General features: G+C 44.7%; 1 protein-coding gene across 1 annotated transcript in view; it reads right to left on the reverse strand.

Annotated features, from left to right (window-relative positions):
• The window catches only part of PDGFD (platelet derived growth factor D), a 147,223-nt gene extending 125,309 nt beyond the window's left edge, over window positions 1-21,914 (reverse strand). The window contains exon 1 of the mRNA XM_028726172.2: window positions 21,044-21,914. Coding sequence (XP_028582005.2) covers window positions 21,044-21,173 — 130 coding nt within the window. The 5' untranslated portion in view covers window positions 21,174-21,914. The remainder of the gene's footprint in view (window positions 1-21,043) is intronic.
• Window positions 21,915-24,732: the final 2,818 nt, after the last annotated feature.

Below are 24,732 nucleotides of genomic sequence, written 5' to 3' on the forward strand. Positions count from 1 at the left end.
GAACAAATGGACTGATAGGTTTGAACTGCTGATGAGTGCTTTACCATGAATTCCCAGCAGATGCACAGAATCACAGGATGTAGAAGGTAGATAAATCCAACTGAAGAGACCTGGGGTACAAATTCCATGTCAAGAATTAAAGGTGGGGTTGCCATACGTCCAGACTGTCCCAGCAGCAGTGTCCGGCAGCAGTGTTTGAGTGGAAATTCGGGCGTATGGCAGCCCATAAAAATAGCTCAAAAACGGCAAAAAAATAATAATGGGCAAAACTAAAAAATGCTCAACAACATTTCTGTCTGGCAACCCTAATTAAAGGTCTGGACTCAAGATTAAGTTGGAAACACCAGTGTTGGTGTGTGTGTGTGTGTGTGTGTGTGTGTGTGTGTGTTTAAGGATGTTAGTTGTGGATACACATAGATCCATCATAATTACTGCGAAGGGATTTGGCCTTTTCATACACATAGCTTAGCATCATTTAATTGTTTACAATAATAGTAACACAGGCTGCTGTCAAACACACTTACATGGAAGTAAGCCCACTGAACACAGTGGGCCTCACTTCTGATTCAGCATGGATAGGGTTGTGCTGTATGTGGAGAATAGACAAATAGACATAGAGTTCAAGTGGTTGTCTTTAATACAATACGCCTGATTCTACATTGTCACCTAGTGGCAGTCTGCTCCTTGCAGAAACACCAGCAAGGTCTCCTGAGAGGTTCATAAAGATTGGCTTGGTCTGTAATCGGGGAGGCAGTCTGTTGGTGGCCTGGTATCAACATGTCAACAAAATGATGAACTTGGTGTGGTAGCTAATGTACAAGGCTTAGCTAGTTCCTTTGATTATGGCTTAGTTGGTTACATCTCTCTCTGGGACAGATTTGATGGGGTTAGTGAGTCATGATCGACAGAGATCCAGTGAGATCCAGTACAGGATGTCTGCTCACACAGTGGGGCTTCTGCTCCTCTCCCCTACAGTCCCCCAGGTGACCCCAAAATATTCTCTTGAGGGGTTTGGGGAACCTTCGCAGCAGATTTTGGGGGGTCTTGTGGGAACAGAGAAACTGGAATTCTTACTGCACAAGCAGAGTTCCATTGAACAAGTGGGCAGATAATACTGGATGTCAACATTTATTTTTAAAGCATGAAACAGCACTTCAGACAAGTTTTTCTCTGGTTCTTGGAAGGATGCGGTTAATCATTAAACATATATTTAAATGACTTCCATAGAATACCATCCATAGAATACCAGTTTTCATTTGTTCATTCATTTACACACACACACACACACACACACACACACACACACACACACACACAGGCATGCCAGTTCTAGTTTTCTTGACTTTTTAAGTCAAATATCTGTTTGTCTTTAATTATGGGCAACTAACTGAACAGCTAGAAGATGATGTCAGATTATCTGATCTCATACTTCAGCAATTTTGGTCTATGTGCAATATTTAGATTTTATTGCACTTCACCGTAAATAACATGTTTTGTTTTACATCTCTTTTGGCATCACACAGAAGTAAAATGGATGTCTTTGTAGTAGCAAATCAATAACACGTGCTATTTATTTTCCATTGTTTTCAGAAATACAAATACCATAGACTACATGAAGGAGTTTGGCAGAACACACAACAGGAGTTATGTGAAACTGAAAATATTCTACAGCCATGAAGATCCACAAAGTCCAAGAAGAGAGATAATGTTGGCCATGCAGTCACTCTCAGTTGAGTTATTTTCAGCTCTCACAGATGTCAATAATTAACGTAAGTTAGGATTACAGAAGTTCTTTTTCACCAGTGAAAATGCTACAACTGGTAATTATTAAACCTGCAGTATTAATGCATAAAAATGGAATTCAGGTGAAATATGGCATTCTGGAAACTTCCAGTATCGATGCAAAATATATTGGCTCCAACTCTGAATATCCTCTATGCTATCAACAAATCACTTTTTGAGTCACAGTTATATAAGTGATCATTGTGTATTTTCATGATTCCTGCATTCTCACAATATTTCAGCCACTGACGACAAACCATTTGAATTCTTTCAAAATATTTACTCTTTGAGCCACATTCTCCGTATTTGCACAAGCAAAATATGCATTCACAAAAACAATTGCCTGTGCACTCTTAAAACTACAAAAACCTTGATGCAGTATGATGAAGACTGAATAGACATGAAAACCTCTGGGACCTTTAGCTGAACCGAGGAATCCTCAATACTAACTGAATGGCAACACAAAGAGAACTAGCTGAAACTTGACCAGAAAGACCGCTGCAATCAAGGGTGAAAAGATGTTTATTTTCAAAAGTCGCATATTTTGATAAGGTACTGAGATTTGACAAGCCAAGCATAGCTGGTCCTGGAAGAATATAAACACTCCCCCGCAATTACAATAGGATGACAATTTTATTATAGTATTAGCAAAATACATATTGTCACGTTGCTTGAGGCATGTTTGTAGAAGGAGGAATTCTAGACTGAGAGGACTGTTAGTGTGTGTGTGTGTGTGTGTGTATATACATGTGGAAGCCTCTAAAAATCCCTGTCACCGAGAGATGGGTGGGAAGGGCAAGCTTAGCTCTAACTGCAATTGTGTCCTCCAGCGTCCAGTACTTTATACAGTGGTACCTCGGATTACATACGCTTCAGGTTACATACACTTCAGGTTACAGACTCTGCTAACCCACAAATAGTACCTCAGGTTAAGAACTTTGCTTCAGGATGAGAACAGAAATCGTGCTCCGGCGGCGCGGCGGCAGCAGGAGGCCCCATTAGCTAAAGTGGTGCTTCAGGTTAAGAACAGTTTCAGATTAAGAACGGACCTCCGGAACGAATTAAGTACTTAACCCGAGGTACCACTGTATAGGAGTTCATTGAAACCATTCATTCACATCGGAGAAAGTAAAGGTGTTATTTGAAGACATCTTCAAGGTGCTTCCCTGACTGTGGTGCCTCCACTGACTGAGAAGCAAGATGACTTTCAAATGTGTAGTGTGGCCTCAGAATGTATTCTGTTTCTTGGTGTGGCTCCTGGTCTTCTCATGGACTATTGACCCGTACACCACTAATCCGCTGCCACCAACCAGGTCCTCCCTGGGAAATCACTTAGTCTCAGTCAGGTTCTTAAGTTAACAAAGAAGAGTGTACAGTGGTACCTCGCAAGACGGAAAACTCGCAAGACGAAAGGGTTTTTTGTTTTTTGAGCTGCTTCGCAAGACGATTTTCCCTATGGGCTTGCTTCGCAAGACGGAAACGTCTTGCAAGTTTGTTTCCTTTTTCTTAACACCGTTAATACAGTTGCGACTTGACTTCGAGGAGCAACTCATAGCACGCGGTGTGGTAGCCTTTTTTGAGGTTTTTGAAGACTTTGGTGATTTTTGAAGCTTTTCCAAAACTTTCCCGACACCGTGCTTCACAAGACGAAAAAAATCGCAAGACGACAAAACTCGCGGAACGAATTAATTTCGTCTTGCGAGGCACCACTGTAGTTTATTGCAAACACAAATAAACTTTAACTGCATTCAAAACGTTGTTACTCTTTACCTTCTTAGTCTTATTTTATCCTGTCTCTAACTCCTCTACCTCCCCTCGCAGAAGAACCAACTGCACTAACTGTCTCTCTATTTCCATCTGTCTGACAACTGCTTTCCCAACTGCCTTTTCCCAACCAACCAATCAAAACCAACCTCGAATTAAGCCCTTTTATGAACAGGTAGGCTCCGCCTCTGGCTTTTCTATTGGTCTGCCTATTAACTCTTTCTCTCCCCATGAACAGACATTTTCAAAAGAATGGGCAAACTCCACATCTGGGCAGACTGTTTTTATACAACGAGAGCTGGTGTGGGTTTTGTTTTTTTAAAAAAAGATTTGATTTCACCTTGAACATTTCTTATTACATTCCACTAGGTTCACACTAGACTGTTAGATTTCTGAACTATACTATTTGAGACTGAAAATAGCAATGTCTTTTTAAAAATGTGTCCCACACATTAAAAAAACAAAACAACCTGTATGCAGTAAATTGTAGGTAGCACACTGAAGAGAAATGCTGAGCACAATCCTGTCGCCAAAAATCTAATTTACTACATATTTATTTATTTAGACATTTATGTTCCACTCTTTGGGTGGTAGCTTCTCAGAGTGACTAAAGGCCAGGGTATAAATTTCCCAGAAGAGACAGGTTAATATGAGAAGCAACAGATCTACCTCTAACAATGGCGCCACCTGATACATTACAATTACCTATTCCCAGCAAAGATGTCTTTTTTTTAAAAAAAAGTCATCCATTCAGCCTGGTGTGCAAATTGGATGCTAATTAAAAACCATATGAATACCTGAACCTTTGCAACTCAAAGCTGTAAAGTAAATTAGCATTTTATTTACTGGTCATTAGCATGAGGTGAAGAGCAGAGGATATTGCACTATTTTTAATAAGGTCACAACTATAATAAATTATTCTGAGACAAATTGGGCAGCTTCACCCAAAGAGAAGCGCCCTGGGTTTGCAAAGGAGGCAGGCTGCATAAAGGGAGGGAATCATTATAGTGGTGGCTTATATGACTTGCACTTAGAGATGGGCAGAGATCCATCTTTTTCTGGTCAGTAACAATTATCACTGTGCCAATTTCTAAAAAAATAAAATAAAATGTTACTCCCCTGCAAAAGGGGATTCCATTTTTTGGCCTCATTTTCAGAGTACTTCAGAATTTCTTTACTATTTCTATGGTTGTGGTGTTTTAAGGTTGTTGTTGTTGTTTAGTCATGTCCAACTCTTCGTTACCCATGGACCAGAGCACGCCAGGCACTCCTGTCTTCCACTGCTCCCTGCAGTTTGGTCAAACTCATGCTGGTAGCTTCGAGAACACTATCCAACCATCTCGTCCTCTGTCGTTCCCTTCTCCTTGTGCCCTCAATCTTTCCCAACATCAGGGTCTTTTCCAGGGAGTCTTCTCTTCTCATGAGGTGGCCAAAGTATTGGAGCCTCAGCTTCAGGATCTGTCCTTCCAGTGAGCACTCAAGGCTGATTTCCTTAAGAATGGATAGGTTTGATCTTCTTGCAGTCCATGGGACTCTCAAGAGTCTCCTCCAGCACCATAATTGAAAAGCATCAATTCTTTGGTGATCAGCCTTCTTGATGGTCCAGCTCTCACTTCCATACATCATTACTGGGAAAACCATAGCTTTAACTATACACACCTTTGTCAGGAAGGTGATGCCTCTGCTTTTTAAGATTACCTTATTGTAAAGAGGTGGTTGAGGGTGGTGTGTGTCTTTCTTTTCTTTTTCAGCACTCTGCAGCCTCCCTGGCTGCCTGCACTCCCTGATCTGAAAGCCCCTGTGGGCTTTCATTGAAGCACAGGCACCTGGGACGGCTGCAGAGCACAGACTATACATGGGTAAGATGATTTGAAGAAGGGAAGAAAGGATACTCACGAGCACCCCTCGGCAACTACAAAGGTAAGATGAGCCCATCAAAAACCCTGCACCCCACCCATAAGAATTTCATTGAAATTTTCTCTCCCCTTTGAGCATTTTCAAATGCAATTTCTTTCCTTCTAATTGATGTAAATTAATTCATTCAGAAATCCTTTCCATTCCTGCATTTATCTACACTTTAAAAAACATGCGCACAGAAATTTTATTCAAATACAAAATTAATCTCAAACAGTGCGTTTCTCCTTTTACCCTAAAATATGCCTTTTTAACATATTTTGTTATGTATGAGTCAGAACTGTATTGCAAAATCCAGAGAGGCGAGAAACCCAAAGGAGAATTTCATTTTGATTTCCACATGAGTCGGGGAGGTGCAGATCAGATCAGTTCCCAAAGGAATTCACAGAAACAAAAGTTCATTGAATACGGGGGGGGGGGGGGGCAAAGATTCCCTCGATGGGCCTGTAATTTCCTTCAGCCTCTAATCCCTATTTGGAAAATGGTGTTCGGCTGGCTACTTTCCAGGTGTCTGAGAAGCAGCCACGTTTAGTGAGTTTTGGGAAAGAAGATGAAGCGTAACACATCAACTTACTCGTTTTATTTATTTCACAAGATTTATATATTTTTTGATTGCAGCAAAACCTCAAAGCGGTTTACGAAAATGATGAAACAAAATTCTCAGGGAGAAAAACAGCATAAAACTATATACAACATTCAAAAAAAATAATTAAAATCAAGCCAATTTAAGTTCTTGAAAACCTCTTAAGAATATCCTGTCTGGCCTCAATGAATCATACATCATTAATTGGTTGTAACTGAGGGTCCTTCAGCCTACCTACCATTTCCTGATAAAAAAAGGGGGGGGAGATGTGTCTTTATTATTTCCATATAATAGGACAGACGGAAACTTAACTGCTAGCAGAAATTGACACTGTTCTTGTTCTCTTATCCCATGGGCAAGATGTTTTCACCTACAGCATTTTCTTAAAACTGGCATAGCAAAAAGGTGCGTTGCTTGTTCACAGTATCAGCAGCAATGAATGGCTTCTTCGCTAAGTGCTGAAACAGCAACCATTTGCCGACTTTCATTGGCCTAGAGTCTTTTTTTTTTTTTACTTTCCTCAAAGGTACTTTTTGGGAGCACGAGCCACTGCCTCACTCTATTAACTGTTCAGTTTGCTTTCAAGGCCTACACAACTTGGAGCCCACTGAGCTGAACTCAGCCAACCAGCCACATATTGCAACCTCCCAATGACTTCCTTATCTATTTTTCCTGCCTGCCTGAGATTTCGAAAGCAGCGTGTCTGTCAGGCTCCTGTGAGGCCTAGTGAGTTGCAACCAGCTTGGCGGGTCCCATACTGTGCAGGCTTGTGTGTGAAGCGGTTTGAACCAATAAAAAACCTCTCTCAAATAAGCCCATCTCAAATGTCTGGTATTATTGTCACCTGGTCCTTTAAACTCCGCTAGAAAGGAATCGCTGAGGTAATTGTTGTTGCTTATGCGTTGCCGAAAATGAGAAAATGGATTATGAGAAACAGAGAACGAAAGAGCACACAGATCTGCAGAGAACCTACACGTGATGTTGTATATCTATAGGTCAAATTTAGGGGGGAGCAATCTCAGGAGTCCAGGAATCTTAAATAAAACAAAACAGAACAGTAAGAAGCAGGAAAATGCCACTATGTAGCAAATTAGAAAGTAGGGGAGCTATTTACTGTACACACTGCAAAGAAAAGAGAAAATGCATCAGCGACAAAAGCTGACAAATAATAATAATAATAATAATAATAATAATAATAATAATTTATTTACACTCTGGGCGGCTTACAGCAAAATATTAAAATACAAGAATTCATCAAATATTAAAAGCTTCCCTAAACAGGGCTGCCTTCAGATGTCTTCTAAGTCAGATAGTTGTTTATTTCCTTGACATCTGGTGGGAAGGTGTACCACAGGCTGGTGCCAAACTACCGAGAAGGCCCTCTGCCTGGTTCCCTGTAACTTTGCTTCTTGCAGTGAGGGAACCGCCAGAAGGCCCTCGGCACTAGACCTCAGTGAAAGATGGGGGTGGAGACATTCCTTCAGGTATACTGGGCCGAGGCCGTTTAGGGCTTTAAAGGTCAGCACCAACCCTTTGAATTGTGCCTGGAAACATACTGAGAGCCAATGTAGGTCTTTCAGGATCGGAGTTATGTAGTCTTGGCGGCCACTCCCAGTCACCAGTCTAGCTGCCGCATTCTGGATTAGTTGTGCACAGATTTGTAGTATGCTCAGATTTGCACAATGGTTGCATATACAATTTTATAGGTACATATGCAGCTTTTAAAGTGGCTGGAATTCAACTAGGATTCTCGCTCAACTCTAAATCTCCCTGTAGCAGGAAAGGCAATGTGTGACCAGATGACATCTGCACCTGTTCATTCTACTGTCTAGTGTCCAGGTGCTTGTTGATGAGAAACGCCAAGGCCACCTGCTCTCCCTTCGTAGGGTTCATTATCTTTAAACTGGACTTGGAGTTGACAACCCTTCAAATAGAGGAACAGCCTCTGACAACACTTCAACTAGAGGAATATCCTCTGTAAAGTTGAACTCATGGCCTTTGTAGAAGGGTATGCAGACTGCTAAGGAAGTCTAGCTAGAGAAGGGGCATCAAAGTAGCAAGGGAAACAACCAGGTATGTTCACATCCCATGTAAGAAATCTGAAAGGAGCAAAAACAGCTGGATTTCAACTATCCCAGCATAGTGGATTCTCAGACAGAAGGAGGGAGAGAAACCAGATAGCAACTACTGGAGGTTTTCTGGAAAATCTAATTAATGAAAGTTTTCGATACCACAGAGGTTTGTGTTGCATTTTAACTATGATACTAAAAGAATAAGACGTCCACAGTAGCCTTCCTTGTTCCTTCCTCTTCCTCTTTCCCTTTGCTTTCATTTAAACTTTTTTTAATCTCACACCTTCAGAATTAAAAGTTTTGATTGTACTCTGCTGTCAAGTCAAATCAGTACATTGGCTTAGATGAGGCCAGATATACTTTTCCTCCTCTCCGAAAACTCCAGTATTAGCATGGGCACAAGAAAGCCACTAGCTTTGTAATTTATTGCATGCCATAACAGCTCAAGGATGCACAGTCATTAGAACTGAAAGAATATTGAGAGCTTTTTCGTGTCACTCATCCAAGAAAGAAGGAAGGAAGGCGTCGTGACACCAGGGGCGGGCATTGCTACATAGGACGCATGTGCGGCATCGCTACGTATGACGCATGCACAGTACATAGCACCACCGCACATGCGCTGTATAGCGGTTTGCCACTGGCGCTGCTCCAGCACCGTATGGACAGTGCCGGGATCCTCTGCTTGCGGCTGCATCCGTACGGTGCTGAAGTAGCGCTGGCAGCAAACTGATATACAGTGCATGTGCAGCAACGCCGCACATGCGCTGTACTTAGTGGTTTGCCTCCGGCACCAGGATCCTCCGCTCACGGCTGCAGCTGCGAACGGAGGATCCTCCACATGCGGCTGCGGTGACGTGATGACATATGCACCCTGAAAAGTCCATTAGTAGAGCGCTGCTACTGCGCATGTGTGAAGTGCACAGGGCGAACCCAGAAGTAAACACTTCTGGGTTTGCCGCGTTCGTAACCTGAAAAGCTATAACACGAAGCAAACATAACATGAGGTATGACTGTAGTCAGTTTAGCAACCATTTCAACCCAATAATAATAATAATAATAATAATAATAATAATAATAATAATAATATTTATACCCCACCCATCTGGCTGGGCTTCCCCAGCCACTCTGGGCGGCTTCCAAACAAAATATTAAAATACAGTAATGCATCAAACATTAAAAGCTTGCACTGCTTCATGTATTTCAGTGGCTTCCCTTGCATGTTCTAAATGGCAGGTTGCATCACACAGACATGACAGTCCCCACTTCCACTGAAGCTGATAGGAATGTTGCCATTTATTATTTCGGTGGGAAGGCGCAAGGTCTCTCTCATTGTATTTTAAGCTCTTCTCATGGAGCTCAACCTCCTAAAGTCCCAAGCGCACAGCGGGGGTATTTGGGGGCTAGCAGGAAGTCTATTCAGCTGGCAACTTTTGTCCTCTCACGCTGTTCCCAGTGTGTCAAGTCAAGTGCTCAGACTGCCAAAACACAAATGTAGGAAGCTGGCTTTTAAAACACGAGACAAAGATCAGCGCCAAGGAATGAAACCAGAAATTACTCAAATACAATAGGAAGCTTGACGTCACCTCGAATTTATGACTTACCAGAATAGCAGAGACATGCCACGCTGCCAAAAAGAGAGAGAGAAATATTTGCCCACTTGGGCTGCCATTCCTACGACGGTGTCACTAAAATGATTATTTCGAAGCAGACAATGGGTCCACAGCTGAGGCAACATCACATTGGCCCTGGCTGCAGCTGACTCAGTCCAATATGGTCTCATTCATTCGTCCAAAAATAATGATGTGCTGTTGTTCTTGTGAAACAGCAGCATTCCATGCACCCCACAAGAAAACCAGCGGAACCAATTAAAAGAAAAACTCAACAACAGTTAAAACACGACAGCAAATAAAATTAATTTAGGATTCAAGATGAAGGTGAGATGGTTTTCAGACATCTGAAATCTGAAGGAACATCAGGCCAAGATAAAGCAGACTCATTTTCTGTGGCTCTGAAGGGAAGGACTAAGAACCAATGAAAGGAAATAGCAGCGAAGGAAATTATGGCTGAACTGAGATCAAGATTTTGTCAGTAGAGAGGGACACATTGGTCAATTTCAGTTTCTTATTTATCCAATTTTAAGTTCATAGTTCTATACTGGTTTGCAACTTTGTTTTAATTCAGCAAAATGTTAGTGCACATATCTCCTAGTGCAAATCACTCCTTTACTGGGAGAAAGGCAGGAAATAAATAAAACCAACCAATCAACCAACCAACCAATCAATCAATCAAATGAAAGTAGGTCATTTGAACTCAATGGGACTTGCCTCTGGCAAGACATGCAGAGGATTGCGCTCTTAAAAGATCATGATTAAGCAGATATGCACGTATCTTTGCATGATCAAGGTGGAATAGTTTATTAGGGTTTCAGGAAGGAGGTATTGTTTAGCCCTTTCTGCAGCTCATTCCTACTGTCCATCTGCTGCCTTTGGTCCCAGTCAGCTGGTCCTTTCAGAAATGAAGAATGCAATTATGCATCTGCAAATGAAAGCAACACTGTGATCAAAAGAAGTTATTTTTAAGGGGTTCTTAAAGGTTGTTGCTGATAATACCATTCAGCTGTTAAAAGTTGCTGTAACTCTGAAACTGACTGGGGAGTTTATAATTGAAATATCTGCCTTAGCGTGATATACATCTATCTGATAAAACAGGCCAGTCACTGCCTATCCTTTGTGGAACTCCATTATATTGATTACAGCTGAGTCAGATTTGTAATTTTCCCTGGTTCCTTTAGTTCTCTGAGACAGCAATGTAGTTAAGAGCTAATGTAGAGTAGCGATAATGAACAGACGTTGTAGGTGAGAAATTATCCGTGCAGATCTCAGCACAACTATTAACTGGACAGCCTTAGTTAAACCACTAAGGGACTGGTTCAGGCTTGCAAATTAAAAGTTTGGAGCTATGGGGGCAAAGTGTTAAGAACCTGCATGCCTACATGCTTCCTCTTCCTGTCAGGTGCTGTGATCCCATCCCTCTCTTTCTGGTTTCAAGCAAACCATTGTTTCTGAATTTTCATCTGAAACCAGCAAACTAAGGTTTGCAGATCAAGATTGGAGACCAGGATCAAATGCCTGAGGTTCTTAAGGTTCTCTCACATAGTGCCAAACCATAATCTGAAGATGAATGGATCTGTAAATTTTGGTTTCTCTCCGCTTCTCATTTTTCCACTCGAAAGTCCAGTTTTCCACATTTCCACACCAGCCTGCCAATTTTTGAAACAAATCCTCACAAAAATTCAGCCGCATCTTTGTGCTACATCTTCTCCTCATATGCACAACTTTGTCTGCAGTATTGTCTACTACACATTTGTGCAAAGCAATCCCCTGCTTATATAATGTATTTTGTATGCTGTTGTCAGTGATACATGTATTTTTATGCATACTTTGCCCTAGCATAAGCATTTTTGTATCCATTATATGGCTGGAAAACTGCATCGCAAAATGTGAATTTTGAATGATGGCTTTGTCTTGGTTTGCTTACAGTTTCAGAAATTGAGAATCGGGTAGGTTTGCCTAGAAATGTAAGCTGAATTAAATTTTTCCCCCATCCCAAAGCTGAACCAGTCCAATGATCCCTCTCCCAGGCTGCAGTAAGGGGAAAACTTGTGGAAGGATAACAATTTGAAGACAGAACAGAACAAAAAGGGGAGCAGTGATGCTTTTCAGAAACCTTTTCACTGCTGATGGGAGTTGTAGTCTGAAAACATGACCATGCCAGCTAAGACTGGTGAGAGTTGTAGTCCAAAACATTTGCAGAGCACCAGGGCTGGTTTATTCCTTTAACCCTTCCTTTGCCCATGGCATATGTCTGCCAGCTGGGCTCAAGCAACCATAAGCCAGCTTTAGCCCCCTAGGTACTTCCTTTTGTGTTCGTGTCTTTGTACAGGAAAGGTTTGCAGTGGGTGAAAGGATACATGGAATTTCCTTATTAAGATTGTTCACCTATCAAAAGGAGTGCATTTAGTCTAAAGGCTACTGGCAACAGTAATCCAAATGGTTAGTTTCCATTTTATGAAAGAACCTTTTTCTTCCCTTCCTTTTGATGCCTTTGAGCATCCAACCTCTAATCTTGGTATTCTGTTGCCGTCAAAAGATCTGGATCCCCTCGAGATGTCTTTGCAAATCTGCAAGTTAAGGTTGTTGAAATCTGGACATGAGCCCAGAGTATTTCACTGAATTAGGTTTTGTCCTAGCCTTGTAATTAAAGTAGCAGTGCTGGAACATGCTCAGGACAGACCCTTTAAAAAAAACAAAAACCTATGTTCAAAGCAGATTTTCAAAAATATTTTTTAAAAGCCTAATCTTCTCCATGTCAGCAATTCCCAGTTAGGAAGTTAGGACACCACAGCATGTCCCGAAAGCTATGTTGGCGTAGCTACATTACATGGTGGATATCAGGCCAGGAACAGGAGGACTGTGGCACACAGCTTGAAATGCAGTAAGTGACCCTGGCAAAAGTAGGTACCTTTTCTGCCATCATGTCTTGATGTAGAGAGTGGAAAACCAGGTCACACATTGGCCTGATGTTTGCCAAAATTATCTGGGTGGGTGAAGGTGGCATTCCAGCATGGCTTGAATATCAAAAACGAGTAAAGATGTATATTTTTATACAGTGGGACCTCAGGTTAAGAACTTAATTCGTTCCGGAGGTCCGTACTTAACCTGAAACTGTTCTTAACCTGAAGCACCACTTTAGCTAATGGGGCCTCCTGTGGCCGCCGCACCGCTGGAGAACGATTTCTGTTCTCATCCTGAAGCAGAGTTCTTAACCTGAAGCACTATTTCTGGGTTAGCGGCGTATGTAACCTGAGGTACCACTGTACATTGGTTAAATGGTGGGCTTGTGTCTTGCAATGACCCCCTTGGTCATACAATGGCTCTCTTTGCTTTTTGTACTGGGAAGGAGGTACGTTGTACTCACCCTCCATGATCGTTTCCTGCTTGGCAGGGGGTTGGACTCGATGGCCCTTGTGGTCTATTCCAACTCTATGATTCTATGATCTCAGTCAGTGGGGACCAGGCCATCACAGAGTCGGGGATAGAGGCAGAGACAGTGGCGTAGCGTGGGGGGTGCAGGGGGGGCCGGCCGCACCGGGCGCAACATCTGGGGGGGTGCGCTCGCCGCCTCTGGAGTCGCCGAAGAGCCTCGGGCACAGGCTGTAGCAGAGCCCCATGTCTCGCGGAACCGACGAGCTGGCAGCGGCTCTCAGCGCTCGCTGCGGTCCCCACGCGTCAGGGCCGCGGAGGGCGCGCCAGGCAGCCCCTCCTCACAGCCCCACCGCCGCTGCTGCAGCTGCTGGACCATGTTGCATTTTCCTCGCCTCTTTGCCCTCCTCCTCCTCTGGGCAAGCGGCGTCGTTTGGGCGGCAGCGCCAGCGGCAACTCGCCTCAGATCACCTGACACGGACCCGCCGCTGCCGCCGTGGCTACCTTACCGTAAATACCCCAGCCCAGGCAGCAGCAAGAAGAAGCTGGCAGCGGCGGCAGGTTAGGGGTTAGGGGGCGCAAATTACTTGCCTTGCCCCGGGTTAGGGGGCGCAAATTACTTGCCTTGCCCCGGGTGCTGACAACCCACGCTACGCCGCTGGGCAGAGATGGCCCTGTTACTGGGCAGAGTGAGGTGGCTGCCTCAGGTGACAGATGCCAGAAGGGGCAGGGATGAGGTGTTGGAGGACAGAGCCCTATGTGCTACACAGCCTTGCCTAGCTCCTCCATCAAACTACCACACTGTCCTGGAAGTTGCTGTCCTATAAGTACTGCTGACATAAGATTCAACTGCCACTCAGGCAGTTTCTTTCTGTATGAAGAATTGGAGAGGGAGGCATTTTATCATTTACCTCAAGCAACAAAGTATTTTGAGCCGCCCTTGTGTAGAGGGCCAGCACTGTTTGTTTGTTTGTTTGTTTGTTTGTTTTATTAAATTTATACACCCCTGATGTTGGGAAAGGTTGAGGGCACAAAGAGAAGGGGACGACAGAGGACGAGATGGTTGGACAGTGTTCTCAAAGCTACCAGCATGAGTTTGACCAAACTGTGGGAGGCAGTGGAAGACAGGAGTGTCTGGTGTGCTCTGGTCCATGGGGTCATGAAGAGTCGGACACGACTAAACGACTAAACAACAACAACATACACCGCCTTTCATCAAAAGATCTTAGGGCGAATCACAGAATAAAATACAAGATAAAACACAAGTATATAATAAAACCAAAACAACAAAACAATACTCACCCACCCCTTCTCACAGATACACTTAAAAGGCTGTATGTTATTAAACAGCCAAAGGCCTGGTTGAAGTGGAATGTTTTTGCCTGGCATGTAAAAATATACAATGAAGGCGCCAAGAAAACCTCTCTGGGGAGAGCATTCCACAAACGGGGAGGCACTATAGAAAAGAACCATTCTCGTGTTGCCACCCTCCAGACCTCACAAAGGAGGAGGCACACAAAGAAGGGCCTTAGGTGATGAACACATAGTCCAGGGCGGTTTGTATGGGGAGAGGCGGTCCTTGAGGCATCATTGTCATGGTAACACCGTCTCCAGGCCCAGTGCTTTGCTCATTACATTTCTGCCCAGTACTTCCCACTCTATTCCTCTTGTCCCTCAAGGAAGAGTTCCATATACAGATTGTGTCACCACAACAAGCCTGTGAGGAAGGCTAGGCTGAGAGAGAGCGTGACTGGCTCAAGGATACCCAGTCTGTGTTGTGGCTGGTTAGGGATCTGAATCCAGATCTTCACAGTCCTAGCCTGGCACTCTAACCACTATACCACATTGTTCTTTACTACCCCCCCCCCATTCACCTATAAGACTTACTTGCTAGCTTTTTAGAAGCACCTGGCTGCCCGTTGTTATAAGAATGTTGCACTAGATGGACTCTTCTTTTGTAAGCCAGAAATAAAGGTGAAAGCTATTGGGATAAAGGCCAAATTTTCTCCTTTCCAAAGAGGATCTTAAGCTAGTATGAACCTGCCACCCCATCTTTTATTTTCTTTTTAACTAGAATGCTTTTTCTTAACAACATTGCTGAGGATCATGTAGCTAGAGGGGACAAAATAGTAGTACAGTGAGAATTTTAGGAAAGAGCTTTGGCCATCTTCCCTTGTTGTAAAAATGCCCTCAGAGTCCATGATGGGTTCTCTGTTGTGCTCAAATGGCTGCAGGTACAACTCTAGAACTCCTGGACATCAAATAATGTTGAATGTTGAAAGATTTAGGGCAGATAAAAGTACTGTATCTTTTGCTGTATAAGACTCTCTTTTCCCCGCCTAAAAAGTAAGGGGAAATGTGTGTGCATCTTATGGAGCGAATGCAGGCTGCGCAGCTATCCCAGAAGCCAGAACAGCAAGAGGGATTGCTGCTTTCACTGCGCAGCGATCCCTCTTGCTGTTCTGGCTTCTGAGATTCAGAATATATTTTTTCTTGTTTTCCTCCTCCAAAAGCTAGGTGTGTCTTGTGGTCTGGTGCGTCTTATAGAGCGAAAAATACAGTACTTTTTTGCACAGTAAGCAGTTAAAATATGGAACTTGTTTCCACAGGAGGTAGTGATTGCCACCCGCTTGGATGGCTTTAGAAGAGGATTAGACAAATTCATGGAAGATAAGACCATCAATGGTTACTAGCCATGATCACTATGTTCTGCCTCCATTGTGGGAGGCCTTATGCCTCTGAATACTAGTTGCTGGGAATTGCATTTGCTGTTGTGCTCATGTCCTGCTTGCAGACTTCCCATAGGCAACCAGTTGGCTACTGAGAGAACAAAATGGTGGATTGGATGGGCCATTGCCTTGACCCAGCAAGCTCTTCTTGACACGCAGATCAGCCAAATCAGCCCTGGCAACCAATAGGGTGATGGATGTTCACAGCCCATTTGCTCTCACATGGATTCTCCAAAAAAGCTGAGTGCACTCAGAAGGTACATCATTCTGAATTTCCCATCGTTGAGAGTCACAAGTGGCCTGAGCTCCAGTTGTGCTTCCTGGCATCTGCACAGTAGAAGGCGACCATCCACCCATCATCTTTTTTATTTGTATGCCACTTTTCCATAGTTAAACCCATGCTCAAGGTGGCTTACAACACACACACCCCAACAACACCTTAGCGCAAGAGTCTGCTCAGTAGCTTCAACTTTTGTAGCTGGAGTCAGACAGGACCCTGCCCTCCCAGGCCAGGTGGATAAAGGAAAGGAAGGAAGTATGTCTCCCAGGTTTCACAGCCAAGGTAAGACCAATGCAGAGAGCAAAGCTTGCAAGACACAAGACTAATTGGTGTGAGGTCGTCCCATGACAGGCAGCATCTATCTTGCTCCTCAACCAGTAAAATTTCCCCGAATGGCATGTAGCTAAAAAACGCTGAGCCAAGAGTCAGAGAAGATCCCATTGATTTCTGCTCTTAAAAGACTGTGGCATTAAATTATTAGAGATCAGAAGAAACTCATTGACCATGGAAATTCTCTCCATCGAAGAGATAATATGCCTATTGCAACCTCTGGGACCTTGTTTGAGACCTTTAAGTGCTACTATTCCTTCAAGGGCTTCCCTTAGTAAACATCTGCTGTGGAGAAGTATTGGACTCCAGCTGTTTGCAGCTGTAAAGCCTTGAATGCCTAATATTTACACAGTGGGGGGTAGGCTGCATTCACAGCTGTGTTCCCCTCCTGAATTCCTTCCTCCACTTGAACTCCCCCCCCCGCACCCCCCATGAAACAAAAACCCCAAACTGAATAGCTCACCCAGGAAAACTTTTGTTGTGATTGAATTACAAGGAGCCTTAAAACGCCACAAAATTGCAGCTGCAACATTCTCAGGAAAGTTGTGCAAGGCTGGGGTAGGCAAGGGAAAGTGAGCGATTTGCAAAACTAGTTTACTGAAGGCTTGCTACATGAATGTTTAGAAAGTCGGCAGCACAGGGGCAGACGAGTGGAGAGGCAGCCCACAAATGATGAATAGCTTTCTGCTACTCAGACAGTTTTAAACAATTGGTGCACGTGTGTGTGCACACACAGAACAAGCCCCCAGCACGGGATCAAGCGATTCTTCTTGTTTTCTGCTTGATGCTTTACAAACAGCCAGTAGAGACAGGATCTGAATTTAATGCTGTTAAAGAAATAACTGCAGAGCAGACAAAGCTACCAACAATGCTCAGCCATAGTTTGTTTTCTGTGCCACAGTTTTGCTCTGGAACATCTGCAGGGAACAGTATGCAACCAGTTCCAGATTGCTAGTCATTGGAGTGAGTGGGCTGTCCGTAGACACCTTGAAGAAGTATGAGACCTTGAAGAAGCTGTGAAATTCCAGGAAGGAGAGAACTGAGTGTGTTGAGTCTCTCCTAGCAGAAGATCCTCATTGATCCACAATGGGTTTCCAAGGGGTAACTGTGTGTGTGCAAGAGCAGATATCTGAATTGACCAACACAGCCCTGTATTGTCACCTTTTCTCTTCTGATCAAGCATACACCATCTAGGAGAACTTCTAAAAGGCTCTTGGGGAAAAGTAATTTAGGAGGAGTTGGTCCTCTGATCTCCTTACATCCCCCCCCCCCCCCGTATTCTATTCAGGTTGGATAAATGCTATTCTATTCCTCTTCAGGTGCCACCACTGGAATTGGCCCTCCAATCTGTTAACATTTGCCTGCAGTTGCACAGCAGAATCTACAAATCTTCATCTTCAGAATGGAAGGTTGTTGCTGGGTTGGTTGGTGAGAGTCCAGACATTCTAAATCATCCTTCTCCAATCTGATGCCCTACAGATGTTTTGGACTATAACTCCTATCCCCAACTTGCTTCTCCTGTGGGCATGCATGATGGGAGTTGTAGCCCAATAACATCTGGAGGACACCAGCTTTTGGAATTCTGCTCTAAACTGTTTAGAATGGGTACCCATCTTAAAGGAACTAGTAAGAAGAAAAGAGTGTCTTTCATCATGTGCACCACAGACACACCCATTTACATGCATACTAACATAAAATTAGAGGGATTGTGATTTTAGATCAGAGGGAAGCTTCCAGGCATAATTGTGAGTCTTCCCTTCATCTCTCATCTTAGAAATTAGCCACAATCCAGATGATATGTTTAATCAAAGATCCCTGGAAATGTTTCAGAATTTGAACTTAGAAGTTTGCCAGCAAGTGGTTCCTTTCCTCCCTTTCTATTTTTGGGAAATGTTCCACAGATCTTTGATCTATGGGGCTCTCCTCCTGTTCCTAGAGGAGATTGCAGAAAACAGCAATAAAATAATAAAATAAAATAAAATAAAATAAAATAAAATAAAATAAAATAAATAAAATAAAATAAATAAAATAAAATAAAATAAAATAAAATAAAATAAAATAAAATAAAATAAAATAAAATAAAATAAAATAAATAAAATAAAATAAGCCAACCTCCCAGATATCAGGGTCAACATTGCGCAGCAACTTTCAACCACTTACTGCAGTCCCTTCTCACCTTGGTCAGAAATACATTCTTTCATAATATACCATGCTCTCTTGGTAAATTCAGATAACAAGTTCTGCATTCCTCATTTTCCTATCTGAAGAGGGTCAGAGCATGATTGCCACCATAGCAACCACACTTTCAAAAACTCTGGTTGGAAAGCAAAACTCCTGCATATTTTGGGCCAAATCTGAATTTGAGCCAGGGATTATTGCAGTGCCTGTAAAATAAGGAAGTGTGCAGAACAAATACATTTGGAATTATGGGCCATGAGAGCTTATGTGGCTGCCTTTGTCAGAGTCTTGGTCCAACTAACTCTGTACCAGCAACTCTGATTGAAACTCTGATCTAGAAACTCAGGCCTTGCTCCCTGAGATCTTCCAGATTAAGATACCTGCAACTGAATCTGGGATCCTGTGCATTCAAAGCATGCACTTCACTGCTGGGAAGTGGCTCCTTCACTGGTTCAGCAAACTTGTAGCGGGCAGTCTTGAGTCTCAGCACATGACTTATGCCTTGGGGAGATGTGTTCAGGAAACTTTCCATTGGGATTCCCAACACTTAATGGACAAAAGGATATATCTTTGTGCTACTTCACATACTGCAATTTCCTAAAACCACTTCCCCATGGAGCAAATGTGTGAAACTTGCAGGGAACTCAGCATGTGCGAATGACGCAACATGTGTCTGACTCGCTGTGGATATGTGCATTGGCTGGCTTCAACTTGTGCACAACACAGAACAATAGATTCATTGTAGAGTTGGAAGCAACCACAAGAGTCATCTAGTCCAATCCCCAGCAATACAGGAATCTTGTTGTCCAACATGGGGCTTGAACACACAACCCTGGAATTAAGAGTCTCATGTTCTACCAACTGAACAATCCCACCAGCTTTAAAATGTGTACACAGTGAAGGTACCCCACATACAAGTGTACCCCACGCATGCAGAGTGAATCCAGGGCTGCCAGGTGTGTGTGACAATTTCTTTACACCCTGACTTAATGCACTTTCCTACACGAAAGCATTCCCCATGTCGGAATTTGTAATGTTTGAATGTGGCCCTGGATGTGTGACTTTTGAAAGATTCAGATGCACTCATGCAACTAATCCAACCTCCCGTGACCATGAATGTATGTTTCTGGATCTGCATGTGTCCACTCAGCTAATGTACACAATTTCAGAACTAGTATGGACTGCACAACAGCTGCTGCAATCTTTGCAGGAGTGGTATGTATGTGTGTTTGTATGAAAGACACGGCGGGGTGTGTGTGGCCTTCTGCAAAACTACTCCCTGGACCTCTAGTTGTTCCTCAGAGTGTCAACAGACTTGCCCTATGCTGGGAAAACAAACCTTTAAGTGGGGCACACAAGGTCTGCAGCCAAAAGCAAGATGGCCAGCTGGCAGCTGCTATGAATCACAGAATCATAGAATTGTAGAGTCCGACTCCCTGCAATGCAGGAATATGGTAAAGGTAAAGGTAAATGACCCCTTGACAGTTAAATCCAGTCAAAGGCAACTATGGGGTTGCAGTGCTCATCTCACTTCAGGCTGAGGGAGCTGGTGTTTGACCATATGTGGCCAGCATGACTAAACCGCTTCTGGCACAACAGAACACCGCGACGGAAACCAGTGCGCATGGAAATGCCATTTACCTTCCTGCCGCAGTGGTACCTATTTATCTACTTGCACTGGCCTGCTTTTGAACTGCTAGGTTGGCAGGAGCTGGGACAGAGCAACAGGAGCGCACCTGGATGCGCAGATTCGAACTGTCGAACTTCTGATCGGCAAGCCCAAGAGGCTCAGTGGTTTAGACCACAGTGCCACCCACATCCCCCCTTTTTTACCTGCAGGAATATACAGCTGCCCCATACCAGGATCAAACCTGCAACCTAGGCGTTATCAGCATCATCCTCTAACCAACTGAGCTCTCCAGGCTGATGAGCTCCATAGACAGTTCTTGCTTCACAAAAGCCAAGTCTTGTAGTGCCATAAATATTTGCCATTTATTGCTTCCACACACTAGACACCACTTCATCAGTCGCTTCAAAAGTTCTGCATTTATCGCGCTGAATGCAGGTCTAGTTACATGAGCCGAGGGGAGAGGGGCACTCCAAGCCCACCATCGACACATGCACCAATGCATTGCGCATGGCGTGTTGCCAACAGAGACCCTGCACATGGCATCCTGGAGAGATCATGCATTGTGTGAGCGATTATTTGCATGGCCATTCCCAGTGCAACCTGTAGTGCGTCAAGCAGCCTCAGAAGTCCTTTGAGGCGGAGGAGTTGCTTTCATCCCCTCACTCCAATTGCCCTCTCTTACGCTTCTCCTCTCGAAAGTGCACCGCCTGAGAGGACATCCAGGGGGCGCGTTTCCACCACGCGCCCGGTCAGTTTCACACACCAGGAGCAAAAGTTGCGAGAAAGAAGAGGCACTCACCATCTCTCCGCAGGTTCGAAGCGCGCAAGGCTCGGATAGATCCGCTCTGGGCGCCGGCGCTGGAGACCTGTCGGTTGCAAAAGCTGGCGCAGATCGCAACGTAAAAGAGGAGATGCTCAAGCGGTTGCATTGGGACGCCTTGCTGCTTAGCGCAAAGTCTTTACTTTTTAAAAAAGTGAGGACGGATTCCTCTTCCAAATGGAATATCTCCCTGTTCGCGACGCTTTTAAAGCCTTCCCTTTGTCCCCTCCCGAGCTGACTCTCCAAACTCAGCCCCGATGATGTCCAACATGAATGAACTCCCCCCTTCCCCGCCCTCCTCCCCTCTAAAGTGGCTGGCTGGCTGCAGGGACGATGAGGTGGGAAACCTCTTTGCCAAGTTACAACAGTTAAGAGAGGGAGGCGGGCAAACGGACAGGTTACCCTCCTCCGCCAGCCCTCCAGGCTTCCTGCGCTCCACCGGCAGCTCCGCTTAAGCAGTGGGGGCGGGAAGTGATCCTGCCGAGGGATCTGGCTCCGGAGACTCTGCAGGGGGTGGGGTGGGGCTGCTTCATCCAGCTGCAGGCTCGCAACGCCCCCCTCGCCGTCGCCAGGGTGGATAGCGCCCCCCGTCCCGCGCCTGAGCTGCGCGCCAGGCTCTGCCCGATCCGGCGGGGAGCGCTCAGAATCCGGCGAGGGGGTCTCTCTTCCCGCTCGGGCAACCGAGCATCGCCGCTCGGGGGGCTGGAGGTTCTCGGCGAGGTGGTCTGGAGGAGCGATCGCGAGCTTTTGGCTGGCTGGCTCGCTTTCTTTTCTTTTTTTTGCGCGCGGAAGGGAAACGCGCCGGAGACGGCGCCCCAGGGAGGAAAGGAGGTGGCGGCGGCGGCCCCGGCGCCTCTGGCCACTGGGGCAAGGGAGGCGGCGGAGCAGCCGGACGGGGAGGAGGGAAGCCGTCTGCTTTCAGAGCAACCTGCGGGGAGATCCCCTCTCAGGGATCCCAGCAGCCAGCAAACTCTCAGTGCCTTGGGAAGGTTGGGGAATCCGCAAATTGTCTCTCTGATGCTAGCTCAGTTGGTAGAACATGAGACGCCTGATCTCCAGGTCCTGGGTTTGAGCCCCACGTTAGGCAAAAGTTTCTAGCACTGCTGGGGGTTGAGCTAGATGACCCTCGCGGACCCTTCCAACCGTGGTGCCAGCTTGAATAAAATATTGGGCGGGAGGGGGGAAGGTACGCCCCGCCCTAAATAATCTATTGCAAACTGTGGTGCACACACACAATTTGAATGGCAATGCCCATCAACTGGGGGGGGGGCTCAAACATTTTTTTTGGGGGGGGGGCAAAAGGATCTCGGGCCCTAGGAGTTGGCTCCTCTTTTCCCAACTCTACAATTTGATGGCTTGATGATGCAGCAGAGAGATAGCTGACGTGGCGACGTCCAGGTTTGGTGGATTCGACGTATTTCTAGATCACTTTTTGGCCCCAAGGAGTTCAAGGTGGCCTACATGATTCTCCCCTTCCTCAATTAATCGACACGGCAGCCCTGCAAGGTGGGTTAGGCTGAGAGGCCCTGACTAACCTGAGGTCACCCGGTGAGCTCCATATAGTTGTAGGATCCAGGCATAGGCAAACTCCGGCCCTCCAGAAGTTTGGGACTACAACTCCCATCATCCCTAGCTAACAGGACCAGTGGTTTGTAGTCCCAAACATCTGGAGGGCCGGAGTTTGCCTATGCCTAACGTTGCCTGATAGTGAGCCAGACCAATGTTCCATCCAGTTCAGTATTATCATAGAATCGTAGAATTGGGACGCTGAGAGTCATCTAGTCCAACCCACTACCATGCAGGAAGCATCCTTTGAGAAAAAGTGGTGTTCCCTTAAGGAAAGGTCTGTGGCTCAGCGTTAGAGCTTCAGTCCATGCCGGCTCAGTCCACAGCATCTCAAGGTAGGGCTGGGAATGTCTTCTGCCTGAAACCTGGAAGAGGGCCACATCTAGTGGTGGAACATCTGCTTTTCAGAAGGTTCCAGGTTCAGTTCCTGGCAAGACCCCTGCCTGAAACTCTAGAGCTGCTGCCTGTCCATGTAGGCAATTCTGAGCTAGATGGACCAGTGGTTTCTATGCTAGGTATAGAGCAGATGGGGGCAGCCCTTCCCTCCCATCTTGCTTAGTTTCTGGGTGCAGAAGAGGGACAGAAGGTCCCTTTCTTCCTCTGCTAAGCCACTCATTTCCTCACTTCCATGTTGTTTCTGGTTGCTCCCATCCCCAGCCAGCCAAGCCAATGGGTAGGGATGATGGAGGCTGCCATCCAGTAATAACTGGGGATCCCCGGTCTAGGTGTCCCCTGAAGACATTAGAAGTCTCCAGGTTCTCTCCCAGGCCTACCTGAAGATGTCGGGGATTGGACTTGGGACCTTGGGCACACAAAGCTGATGTTCTATCACTGAGCCAAGGCTCTTCCCCAAAGAGAGAGGAGTGCATTAAAACACTTTGTCATCCCAGTAGAACTACCACTGAGCCACAGTCCTCCCCCTACCCACAATGCGATAACTCCATTAGATTGTCACTCGAGGCAGCCATTCTACAGACTCACTTGGTAGGAGAGATGGAAAGCTGGGATCATTCCAACAGCTTTGCTGAAAGACCAACTGTGTCACACTCCTCTCACCCCTGAACTATCCCTGCTGGTCTTTATAAGAACAGGAATTGGTCCTTGAGTTTTATTTCTGCCTCTTCTCTCCTCGTCCCTTTCCCCTTGTGTGTTGGGTTGGATTCCCGCCCCCCCCCCCATTGTTAACTTGCACGCAGGGACAGTCTCATTTTAACTGATTGCATGTAATCTACTCTGGGAGAGTTTCTGGCCAAAAAACAAGTTATGGATGCACTATATGAAGAAATAAAAACCCAAACTGTTTAAAACAGGACTTTTGCAGTTAGGAAAGTGGTGGGAAAATGCAATGTGAAAAGTGTGGGATGGAAGAAGGATCAATGTATTAACACCCAACAAGCAAATCCACCCAGGTGAGATGTTTCAGTTGGTAGAACATGAGACTCTTTTTTTAAAAAAATAAGATATTTATTAGCGTTTTACAAAAAACATAGGTTTACAAAATAAAAGGAATTAAAACAGAAATTAACATACTAAAGAGAAAAACATAGAAGAGAAAAAAAAGAAATACAAAATACAAAAAACAAGTAGCTAAGAAAAATTTTAAAAATAAATCCATTTTTCAATATCTTTAAGTTCATTTGCTTATTTCCTTGACCTCCTCACACCTCCCCTTTTTGTATTCCCATTTACATAATCAATTCAGCAAATCCTTGCTCTCTTTCATTTATCTTAATTCTATATCTTAACCTATTATAACTATGCATTTTCATCCATTATCAATCCATATTTGCATATTCTTGTTAACCTTTTTACCAATACCACTTATTTTCAATCCAACATCATTTTAACATTCATTAATTTTACAGTATTTCTGCAAGTAGTCCTTAAATTTCTTCCAATCTTCTTCCACCAACACTTCTCCCTGGTCTCGGATTCTGCCAGTCATTTCTGCCAGTCCCATATAGTCCATCACCTTCATCTGCCACTCTTCCAGGGTGGGTAAATCTTCTGTCTTCCAATACTTTGCAATAAGTATTCTTGCTGCTGTTGTTGCATACATAAAGAAAGTTCTATCCTTCTTTGGCACCAATTGGCCGACTATG

The sequence above is a fragment of the Podarcis muralis genome, chromosome 4, assembly GCF_964188315.1.
Source record: "Podarcis muralis chromosome 4, rPodMur119.hap1.1, whole genome shotgun sequence".
Classification (NCBI taxonomy): domain Eukaryota; kingdom Metazoa; phylum Chordata; class Lepidosauria; order Squamata; family Lacertidae; genus Podarcis; species Podarcis muralis.